General features: G+C 42.5%; 1 protein-coding gene across 2 annotated transcripts in view; it reads right to left on the bottom strand.

Annotated features, from left to right (window-relative positions):
- Positions 1-12,517, bottom strand: part of LPCAT2 (lysophosphatidylcholine acyltransferase 2) — a 67,382-nt gene that overhangs the window by 26,275 nt on the left and 28,590 nt on the right. For both annotated transcript variants that reach the window (XM_060651915.3, XM_060651917.3), the window contains 3 exons: positions 6,212-6,294; positions 3,447-3,572; positions 1,520-1,673 (listed from right to left, as the gene is read on the bottom strand). In XM_060651915.3, coding sequence (XP_060507898.3) covers positions 1,520-1,673; positions 3,447-3,572; positions 6,212-6,294 — 363 coding nt within the window. The remainder of the gene's footprint in view (positions 1-1,519; positions 1,674-3,446; positions 3,573-6,211; positions 6,295-12,517) is intronic.

Genomic DNA, 12,517 nt, shown 5'->3' with positions numbered 1-12,517 from the left:
AAGGGAAAAAGAAGCCGTGTCCTGGTTGCTGTCATCAGGCTGTCATTTCCTCGTGAAGTATCTTTTCCCAGCGGTCAATAGAGAACGGGGACTTCCGGTGCCAGCCAGGAGGGACTAAGTCCAGTTGAGCCTCCCTCTCCTTCCAATTATAATTAGAAACTCTCATCAAAACACAGAAAGCAACTACCTCTGGACAAGACACCACGGCAGGAGGGTTGGTGAGGAAAGCCACAGCGAAAGAACAAGGAGTGTAAGGAGCAAAGTTGTGGGAGACCGAAGGCAGTATGACGTCATCATTAAATTGTTGAAAGGGAAGAGCTAGCAACTCAGCTCTCTTCACCATGCAAATAGCCTTCAGGAATCCACATAACATAAAGTCACTCTCAGATAAGGAATAACAAGACCACAGTCCTAGGTATGTACCCAGGTGAAACGAAAGCCTACATTCACACAAAAACCTATGCAGGAATATTCACAGTTTGTATTCTTAATGGCCTCAAATTGGAAACAAACCAAACCCTCCTCAGTTGGGGAACGGATACGCCAAGAATGTTGCGTCCATACAATGGAATACCACTCCGCAAGAAAGGGGAACAAATTACTGATACACACAACAGCACGGCTGAATTTCAGATGCATTATGCCAAAGAAGCCAGACTCAAAAGGATATGTACCCTTCGATTCCATCTATATGGCGTCTAGAAAGGGCAAAGCTGTAGGGTTGGAGTGACTGTTGGGGGTTAAGGGTAGGGCAAGGATTTGACTGTAAAAGAATAGTCCCAGGGGATACTTTTTTGCATCTGTGATATATCTTGAATGGAGTGGTAGTTATATGCCTCGATGCATTTATGAACCCTCGTAAAACTGTAACCAAGAGAGGAAACTTCACTGTCAATTTTATATGTTAAAAAACACATTAAAAATAGAGAACTTGAAACCTTCATACATTTTTCCTAAGGAGACTCCGTGACAATTCAGTTATCTGACTGCGTGTACTGACATATTCATAAGCAGAGAATTGTACCCCCAATACAATGGCTAACAGCCAAGCTTTAATTGAAGCCTTTGTCATAAAATGTTATTTGAAAAGAAAATCTACTTGGTGGTCACACATTTTGGGGGAAGTCCAAAACCTTCAGAACAGAACAGTACCACCCCTGTCATCAATGTATGAATTTTGACATAAATATTTAAGTTCCTGTCAGTTAAAGAGGCCTTGGCAATTTCCATATTACAAACACGGTTTTGTGTGGTCACAATCTTTACTTCTGACTTGGTGTTTAAAATAAATAGATACTATCATAACTGTTGCAACACACACGTGCACGCACACACGCACATCATGATATTACTACTGCTCTCGTTTATTAAGGGGAACAAACAAAATCATGAAATTAAACCACACACTCGGCCTCGCTTCCTCTAACAGCGACCTGCCAAGTTCTTCTAATGCCATACTGATTTATGGAGACGGGCAGAGTATGAATGTTAGCAAGTTGAAGATCACGTTTTAACATACCCTGTCAAAGAGTGTGAAGAGTTGTCTCAAGACATCTGAAACAGGCAACTTTAAATACTCTGCAAATTCGTCAATTCCAATTCTTCCTCCTTTGGAACAACAGGCAATGGTTGCGTACTCGTCCAACTGCTTACGAATGCTATCCCAATCTAACCTAAGCAAACAAACAATCAGAGATGCGTGTTGTCAGCCCCTTACAATCCACAAGGACATTTTACGAACATTCGTTTGTCTGAGGGAAAAAATATCGTACATCGTTACATTTGAAAATGAAGATAAAATGGGTATTTTGGGATACTTATGGAACATGTATACAGGTTTCTGAGGGTTTTTTTTTTAATGTTTATTTATTTTTGAGAGAGAGAAAACAAGAGGGGGAAGGGCAGAGAGAGAGAGGGAGACAGAGAATCTGAAGCAGGCTCCGGGCTCCAAGCTGTCAGCACAGAGCCTGACACGGGGCTCGAGCCCACAAACCATGGGATCATCATCTGAGCCAAAGTCGGACGCTTAACCGACTAAGGCACCCAGGCGCCCCCCAGGCTTCTGAGTCTTTTAAAGGATATTGGTAAGACCAATTTCCCCCAAATACCTGTGCAAGAGAAAAGTAACTGAGAAGAGCAATGTGACAGAAAAAGAAATGACTCATGAAAAGAAAATAAGAAATCATATTGTAATTCAAATATTACTAATTAAGTCAAAAGTACTTATTGAGTTGTTAAAAAAAAAATGCCACTGTTAATTTCTAAGGAGCTTCCAGGCTGATAATGAACACACATTTCACAAAATGTTGTGTCAGGGAGATTCATTAGATAGGACACACTTCCTCCGATGTTAGTTATAAAAACACTAAAACACCAGAAAACGTACCGTAGCTTACAGCACATCTGCCTTTGTCTTGTACTATTAAACAGGTGACTTAACACATAACTGCTTTCTTCTGTATCCAATTTCAGTAACTATCTAAACTTTTCAAATTTATACGAATTTTGTAAATATAACATCAAAATGTGTTTGCTATCTAGAAGATATAAATAATACTTGATCTATTATCTTTAAATATTGACCTCTGGGGTGTCTGGGTGGCTCAGTCGGTTAAGTATCCGACTTTGGCTCAGGTCACGATCTTGTGGCTTGTGGGTTTCTGTGCTGACAGCTCAGAGCCTGGAGCCTGCTTCAGATTCTGGGTCTCCCTCTCTGTCTCTCACACTCTGTCCCTCTCTCTCAAAAATAAATAAGTATCAAAAAAATATTTTAAAAAATAAGTAAATATTGACCTTTAACACAATAACTGGTTTTGCAGCTCCCTCCTAAGGAGGATGCCAAGGCCAAGGGAATCAATACATTCTGCAAATCCCTAATAGGAGTGAAAACAGAGTGACTGGTAGTAAGTGGGAAACGAGGGGTGACAGCTTTCATAGCAGATGGTTCAAATGGGTTGTTCATAAAAGCACAAAGGGGTGTCTTGGCCTTAAAAAAAAAGTATGTACCCAGAAGAAAAAGGAGATTGAGGGTAAGTACTTAAAATTCAGTGATGGTCAGAATTGCTTCTCTACAATTCATTTTTCACACGAGAAGTTCTGACCGCCGCATGCCAGTCCCATCTAATTACGCCATCCTTGCAAAGGGCAGCGGGGTAGGCTGACTGCTCTGAGACCCTTCTGGGTGGAGGCAGATCTGTGCTGGTCCATATCCACTCTCTCTCAGTCTCCTCCTGTGACCAACACACATGTCTCTGAGTTAACTGTCCTCGAAAAAACACAACTGGATGAACTAAGCAGGAGATAAATTTACAACTCTGCCTTCCTTAATAAACACCATGGAGGTTCGAGAGCCGAGCATTAATGAAACCAGGGAAAATAAGCGTAGAGGAGTTCAGATCTCTTTGGGACACCTTTACAAAAGTGTAGCAATTTAAAGGTATACTTACTTCAATTTCCGGCTAATTTTGGTAAATTCCACCAGCCCAGCTTCCATGGGCAATGTTAGCTGTCCTGCTGAGATCATTAATCTGCAGTCTTCATAAGTGTGGTCTGTTACTGGAATTCCCAAAGCTCTAAACGGCATTTCAAAGCAAACAAATTCAATTTTTTTTTTTTTTTAAGAAAGGTAATGATTTTTTCATTAGGCCTGAGCTGGTGAACGAACAACAGTAAACAGGGAAGTATTTACTACTTTTTAAACCAGTAGCTTTGGCTTATTATTGCAAAAGAGACGTATTTCTCTCCTTCTGCACAGACTTCCTGGTTGTTTTGTGTTTTAACTGTGACAATAGTTGACTTCAGTCTCAGGGAAAGGAATAAGGCTTATGTTCCAGTCCGGTGGAGTCTTTCACCAGCTGTGGACCTTTTGGCTCTTAACCTAAGCCTTGCTCTTGTCATCTGTATATAGGAATAATTACCCTACTTACTCTACAGGGTTATCTATCGTAAAGATGGGCCGAAAATGCCTGTGGGAGTACCATTTGAACAGATACATTTGTCTGTACACAGTGTAAGTGAGTAATCTACCCAAATCGCTAGCCATCTGCGTTTTTCCATCTCTCGAAACTGGAGATGACTTCTTGCTACATAATCTTCTGAAAATACTAAAGAGAACTGATAATAAGCTCAAGATTTCTTCCAAACCTAAACATCCTTCACCCTCGAAGGAGCACATGACCCCTACTAGCTCCCTCCTGCTCAGAGATCTGATAATGAATTAGATTGGAAATATATATATATATATATGTATATATATATATATATATATATATATATATATATATATATATAATGACTTGAAAAAGAACTGAGTACTGAGAAGAAAGCCTGGCCAGAACATGAAATAATTTCCTGAAGATTCCTCTTCACAAAACTTTCATTCACAAATATTCAGCGAGACTCATGAAGTTAGATCTTCAACGGTATTTGGTTTTGTTGAATCACCGTGAAGAACGTGACATTTTCAATGAATGGGATACGAATAAAATATTTTTTTCTATCTACAACTAGGCTATTTTTGATGAGTAAACATTCTGGTATAAGAATACGTAAGCGGGAAAATAAACATTTTAACTATTTCAGGAATGTATAATTTATCATGCTCCATGGGTATAGCATGCTCGTTAAGAGCTTTTGGGTTTGGGTAGCAAGTGGGGATCTGAGTCCCAGCCCAGACCCTCACTGTCTGCTATGATCTTGGGCAAACGACTTCCCTCTCTGAATCTCGGGTCCCTCGCTTGCCTCCTAGAAGTGCTGTGAGGGTCACGTTAGCTACCCAGAGTAACAGCCTGGCACAGTACTCGGTAAGTATTTATCAAAAGTAGTAGCAACCCCACTTTACCACTTTCAAATGCTTCTGTCATACACTTTCCTAGGTGACTCTCAGGATAAGCAAAACCATCAGAGAGGAGAGACGAGTATTCTAACTCCCACTTTACATTGGAGGACAAGGACCCCTCGAGGGACTTGTCTGTCCATGGTTGTGCAGCTAATGGAGGTCTTTCCTACTCTTTATCCAAGACCCTTAAATCTCCACGGCTCCAAATTCAGAAAAAAACCAAAACGGCTGCCTAATCAAATCCCTGCTCTGTTTTTAGGCAAATTATTGGGAGGTCAAAATACCTGGTATAAATTCCCTCCATTCCCCAAATGTATCTTAGTTCCTAACTTTTGGACATGAGCTCATATGAAAACATAAGGAGAAAGGGAAGAAAACAATATAAAAGCAAATTTTGTAGCTAATCTAGAAACTGGGAAAATCAAGTACCTATAGGTACACATAGTAAAATTTTTTTGAACATTTGAAAATTTATTGTTTTGAAAATAAAGTTCTTCTCCTGTGAAATATTAATATATATATAATATATACGTAATAAAAAATATAATCTTGCTTATAATACCAAATTCAGTCATGAAGCTAAATTCAGAGTTCTCATTTGAATGTTTACTGGGGATAAATATCGCCGGCCTATGAGCGTCAACCCTCCTACTGGAATGGCAGAAAGAGGTGGCACCTGGCATGAGGGTGAGCACCCCGTAGGGCTGCCTGGGAGGTCGGACAGTATGACACGCATGCTTTCATTACAGGACGGGAGGAGATTGATCTAATCAGAGTAATGGGCAGCTAAAACTCCCTTAAGCTCAGGACAATACTTGCCTCCCGTTTTGCGATTTACAAATCCTAAACTTATAGCCATTCCGAATGGGGGTGACTCCCCCCCGTTTCTGTGCCTCCATTACGTTCCCTTGCAAACTTCCTCCTTTTTGTTGCTGTATTCATTAATGCCTTTGAAACACCCAGCGTTGGCAGCTCTGGGGAGGCTGGGCCATAGGAAGCGGACCATGAAGGGCTCAGACCGTCACAAGGCTTTGTCAGACAGCCACAGGCCAGCTTAGGAGAATCCACCCCGTGGAAGTCACTGACTGGTCTCTTCTGGTTATTGAATCCTCCCTGCTCCCTTTCTGGCAAAGACACATATCCATTAGTTTGGGGCTGCATCTGGGGAAAATATTCGTAGATTGTTTTACCACATTCCTGGGCACATTTAAAATTTCTAACCAGAATGAGTTAAGAAATGAGACCCTCGGAATTAAAAAAACAAAAAACAAACAAACAAACAAACAAAAACAAATCCTAAAACTATATAAAAACCATATATTTACCAATCATTTAAAAACTATTTATTGATTATGATGATATATAGAAACTCACTCTGCCATTAGACTCCGGACTCTACAGGCAAAAAGGATGGGATCGTTTTTTTCTTCATCATTTGGTACTTGAACAGGCATAAACTGAAAGACAAACATACCTTTCCATTACAACTGTTAGGCCTAAGCATTAAATGCTACATACATTAATTTATAAGCTGTCTGTCATTATATTAAATCCCCCACGTTCCTGGCGCATGGGTTACATGCTAGACAGGGAACAACATTGTGTGCCACTCAGCGGATCCGTAGTCCAGCCCTGCGTCTTTCTGTGTGTTAACTGGTAGGTCTCTGGAGTTTTCTTCACTGTTGCCTGGACCCTAACAAGAGGGCTGTGATCACCCACTCACTTCAGTGCGATGAGGATGAAAGAAGCCAGTGCCTGGAATATTCTGGAAGTTGTAAAGCTGTAGGTTCTGAGACCTTATTCTCCAAGCTGTACTTCCCACCACTTCCAGCCCTTTGTGTGAAAATGTTAGTACCAGAAGCAACCTGTTTCTTATGATTTATCTTCTCTACCCACGCCTGTGTCAGCCATATTTTTATCATTTGTTCAAATGTCACGCTTTGCATTTCTTCTGCTCTCTTTTAACCCTTAGCATCGGCTTTCTAGCTTTTGCAGAGTATCATGTGTTATCATTTTAAATTTTACTTTTTTTCTCTACTTGATATTCCGTAATGTCTCATTTGTACTGTTCTTGTTTTATTTACAGTTTTCTAACATTTAACAAGATTTTGGTGCTATATTGAACTCATTGCATATTTTTTGAGCACCTACTATATACCAGGCAAGATTAACAGGACTCTATTCCTGCTCCAAAAAAGATCTGTATTTTACTAGGATAGACCAACTAACTTAGGTTCAAGTTATAAAGGTCACATGACCAGGACTCAGCCCAAGTCCTATCAGATTCTAAAACCCTTGTTTTCCCCACTCAACCATCCTTCCTGGAGTATGAGAGCAAGGGATAGGAAATGATTAATTTGGCAGGGGGCAGGGAAAGGCAGCCAAAGAAGCTTTACAGAAGAGCTAATACTTGATCTTGGCTTTTTAAGGATAAACATGATCTCGCCAATAGCTACTGTTCATTGAATTATAACTATGAACCAGGCACCGTGCTAGGGGTTTTATATGCATTATTTTCATTCCACCAGTCCTCTTGATTTTAGTCACAGGATTGGGACTCACATTAAAAGACGTGCTTAAGACTTCATGGCCCATTTTCATTCAATAAATATTGCTGAGGCACCTCCTGTATGCCAGGCATTGCACTAAACCCAGAAGACAGGACAGCAAAGCCCCTGCCCTCAAGGAGCTCTCCATGCGGTGGGGTAAAAGTTATGACAGATGAGTGCAGTCTACCAACGAGAGCTCCCATCCATTAAGCACGTACCATAGGCTGGGTACGTGCCGGGTACTGTATATTAGGGGCTTTATAAGATTAACTCTCCACAATTCCTTGAGGTCAGTTCTACCACTTGCACTTGACAGGCGAAGAAAGTAGCTTGAAGAGGTTAAGACCACACACCAGTGGCAGGATCACGATTTGAAAGAGAAAGAAGACTGTATAAAGAACACCACTTTTGGACCTATGTCGACCTGTTTTCAAATCCTGTCCATCGCGTCAAGAAGCCTTTGGGCAAGGGTGATTCAGAGATGAAGTGTGAGCCAGGGGCTGGCGTGACCAGGTCCAAGCTTTTGAGCAGAAACATCGGTTGGTAGGAGTGGACAAACCAAAGAGGAAAAGGCTAAGAGAGCAGGGAGAAGCCCTGGGGGGTCTGGAATCACCCCGTGAGAGAAGGAAAGACCACGAACAGAGGGAGTGAGGGTGCAGAGGTGAGCACGGATGCAAGTGGTACGGGAGGACAAACTGGAAGGAATGGTAGGACCGTGCGCTAGGTGACATTGACCGTCATTGACCGCTATGTGACACAGCCTCTCCCAGGGGATGGTGGCATGCTGTGCAAAGAACACTGTTTCGGCTGCTTGCCGTCTTGTGTCCGCTGTGAGGTCCCAGGAAAGTCATTCAGCCCTGATGAGACTCAGTCCCCCCTCTTGTCAAGCGAGGAAGTTCGACTCGACGTTCTCGAAAGCCCTCTCCAACTGGAATTCGACGGCTAGCTTTCCACTTAGGATCGTTATTCTTTAAGATGGAAAAACACGCTAAGCCACCAGAGGTCCCCACATCACTTATGTATCCAGAGCAACATCCGATCTTTGCAGATAAATCTTTCTCAAGTGTCCCTCCATCCTGTTCTAGATTTGAATTTCTTATGCGTGCTTAGTAGGAAATCCAAGGAAGCAAACAGGACGTTAAAAATCAATGTTCATAAAACCTCTAACAAAAGAGTACAAAAACGTTTTAAATTGCCATATAATTCTTCACTTTTTAAAAAAAAAAAAAGCCACACGATCATTTGACACACGCTTAATCTGTAGGTCATAAAAGCACATCCTTGAGAACCCTGAAAAACAAATTATGGCTACACTGTTAACCAAACATAATACGACGAACTGTGGGTTTAATTCCTTTTACTGCAGGTAATATTTTCCGTGAAAGAATTTTTAATAACTCTCATATTGGCATGGCATTTTATTCTCAATGAAGAAAATCCCACTGGGAGTACAAAATAATTAAAAGCCTGTATTTGACCCTCACGGGCCTTGGAGGCCTCCCATGCCTCCTGAGAAGCAATTCAATGGAAATTCTCGTAAGAAGTCACTTCTCCTTGGAGCGGACCTAGCCCTCTTTAACACATTTCCATTTTGCATGTAGACATTCAAGGCTCACAGCATATACGTGTCCTCTATGTGGGTAGGGTGACTGGCTGAAGACAGGAAAACGTGATTGTCGTTGTCTGCTACTGTCCCCTAATACACAGCTCAATACTGCAGGGTCTTCAGGACCCCAAATTTTCTTTTCTACCTTCACCTTCTCTCACCATCCCGAGTATCCACATGGACGGTTCGTCAGGCATGTTGATCTCACGGCTCTCCACCTGGTCACAGGTGCTCTCAGCTGTGCCTCAGCCAGGGCGACAAACATAGGACGCTAACCTTCTCTGGCAAGTTCTTCCATGAGAATTTCCCTTCGTCGCCTATTAGCTTTTACTTCTCTAACCTGGTCCGGCATAGACTGTAAGAACCTGCTAGTGACCCTCAGGATATGCTCGTCCCTCCCTTCCTGGCAACAGCTGCCTGCCTGTCCCCACTGCCCTTCAGGAGTCAGACGCCTCCATGTGGACTTTCTGTCATCCAGACTCTCCCCCTTCTGCCACACCCATGGCGCCAACCACATACCCATGATCGCCTCTCCTGCTCCTGCCTTCCCATCCCTGCTAGAGACCACTGCGGGATGCTAAAGAAAGGTGCACAATCTTACGGGCTGAGGCTCCTCCGATCCATGGGAAGCTCCATAGGGTCCTTACAGCTGCTTGAAAATTATGTGATTTTCCCCAGGTGACCATACCACCTCCAGACTCAGAAATAGTTTTGTTTTGCTGAAGGTCTTCCCTTTTCCTTTTAATCATGCAAGTGTGCCCCCAAATGTGATCTCAATACTGAGTCTGTTTCCTTAGTGTCTGTGTGACAGGTGAGGATCAAGTTACTTAACATGAACCTCACTGCGGCTTGGATATCTGTGCTGCACCTGCTGCCGTCATATCTAAATGTTTCAAACACGGTCTGTGCTTCTCAGGTTGCAGTCCTGCTTTTCATCCCAATGGTACTTCACGCTCAACTTTAGAAGGAAGACAGTGAAAGAGTTAAGGACATGCGACCCCAAAACATACCGCTTTGGTATACTGATTATTTTGAGCTGAAGGCGCTTGGAAAATAGCCAATGTGGGGACACGTTTTCTCTGAACTTCCCTTACCTCCCTAAAGTCAGCTACTCCGAAAGGAACTCGGTTGTCCCTCATCTGTCCTAAAGTCCCTCCTGGGGAGTTTCATCCAACAGGGAAGATGGACTCTTACCACAGGTGACACGACTGGAATTTGACATCACACACAGACAAACATGATCACACGCTATCATAGCTCCCGGTCTATTCTTCCCAGGGCCCACCAGTCTTTCCTAAAAACCACTGACTCTCCCCTGCGTGGCCTACCCCCTCCCTCCCCTTCCTCACTACTTTTTGTGGTATCCACTTTTTATTCCCCATGACGCCTTGCACACATATTAAAAATGAATAGATGTGTGTATCCTTTCCCCTATTAATCTGCCCGCCATGAGATTATCTCACAGATCCAGCTATGGAACCTCAGTGGGGAGACGGCAGGCACTGCCTCCCCACAACAGCCCAAGTGAGCTTTCCCAGTTCTTTCCCATTGCTCCCGAGACTGGCTCGGGGCCTCGCTTCAATGTGCTCTGTTCCTCCCCGCTGCAGGCTCGGCACCACCCTGCCCCATCTAAGGGGAGGCTAACCGACATATTTCCCATGCTAACACCTCATTTGTCCTGCTGGTCTGGGAGTGCCCTACCTCCTCCGGGGCCTTAGGCTGCACGCAAGATAAAGTCAGAATTCTTCAGCCTATTTTGAAGGTGATCCGATATCCAGAGCCAACCCTTTACCTGGCTACTCAGGCCCAGCAAAACTGCCTTATTCATTGTTTCCTGACCACGCGGGGCACATTCCTTTCTACCAAATGGACCATCGTGAAAAAGAGAAAGACTGAGGGGTGACGATACTACAATCAGTCTTTTCTTCTTCCAAGTAACAGGAAAGGACTTTAACGAATCACTCTCAACAAACGTGGAGTTCTGGCTCTTCTCGTGATTCTTCTTTTAAGTCTTCAAGAAAGAGCAAATGCGAATCAAGGAAGGCATTTACGAACTAACATTCGCTGCTTTCTTCCCTGAAGAACAGAGACATTTAGAGGATAAGGAAATACAAGTGAATGTTTATTGAACACCTACCACGTGCTAGTACGTAAGTAACCTTATTAAATGCTAACCACCCTATAAAAGAGGTGCCATTATCCCCATTTTACCACTGAGAACACAGGCTAGGAGAGGCTTAAGTCATTCACTCGAGCACATACAGGTTGGTAGCAGCAGAATTGGAAGAAAACCCCAGCTAATATTCTTTATATAACATTCTATTTCTTTTTTTAAAAAATAATGTTTATTTATTTTTGAGAGAGAGAGAGAGAGAGGCAGTGTGTGAGCAGGGGAGGGGCAAAGAGAGAGGGAGACACAGAATCAGAAGCAGGCTCCAGGCTCTGAGCTGTCAGCACAGAGCCCGACGCGGGGCTCAAACCCACGGATCGTGAGATCATGATCTGAGCCGAAGTCGGACGCTTAACTGACTGTGCCACCTAGGCAACACATACAACATTCTACTTCTCTGCTACTACTTAGAAATTTCAGAATTCTACCGAGTTCCAGAAGAAATTAGCTTTGTTAAAACAAGCACATATATAGGTTTTATGTGTGTGTGTATATTTACATGATAGAGGTTTTCTAAAAGGCTTGTTTGTTTTAGATTCAAAACTACAAGTCATATGAGTGTGTTTAGATAATTAAATAAACTACATAAACATACCTGAACCTTCTCTAAGTAATAAACTCTTTGGAGATTTGAAAAGTTGTATTGGGGCGCCTGGGTGGTTCAGTTGGTTAAGCGTCTGACTTTGGCTCAGGTCATGATCTCTCAGTTCGTGGGTTCAAGCCCCGTGTCGGGCTCTGTGCTGACAGCTCGGAGCCTAGAGCCTGCTATGGATTCTGTGTCTCCTTCTCTCTCTGTTCCTCCCCTGCTCACGCTCTGTCTCTCTCTCTCTCAAAAATAAATAAAGATTAAAAAATTTTTTTTTTTTAATAAATAAAAAGTTGTATCTATCTATAGGGATTGGTCATAACACTCACTATTACAATCCTTTCCAAAATCAGAATTGTTTTTTTAATAAAAAAAAAAAATGACCTTCTCTTACTTGTGACAATGGACTGCCCACCATAAAGTACTCTAAGTCCAATTTTAGCCGCTAGAAGCTTGCTTTAAGCTTTGCAAAAGAATTTACTAAAACAAAATGTTTCTGTCTGCCTACAAATCATTTTTCTGTACCTGTATTATAATGGATAGCTCTGAATACAAATAGAGATGTAACCTATGAAGGAGGAAACAGACTGGTGATCACTGTGAATGCCCTGTTTCCATTCATAAAACAGCTGCTGTCCACATAGGGCCCTATAATCTGGCTTTGCTTGGATTCTCTTTCATGAGATTCACTAGCAGGCTGTTGATTTATGTCACATTTGGGGATGTTTCCTACTAGCTATCTTCTTCCCTATGCCCCTAAGCCAGATGC

The sequence above is a fragment of the Panthera onca genome, chromosome E2 (genome assembly GCF_046562875.1).
Source record: "Panthera onca isolate mPanOnc1 chromosome E2, mPanOnc1 haplotype 2, whole genome shotgun sequence".
Classification (NCBI taxonomy): domain Eukaryota; kingdom Metazoa; phylum Chordata; class Mammalia; order Carnivora; family Felidae; genus Panthera; species Panthera onca.
Note: the sequence above shows the minus strand (reverse complement) of the source record. Positions and strands in the feature narration are given on the sequence as shown.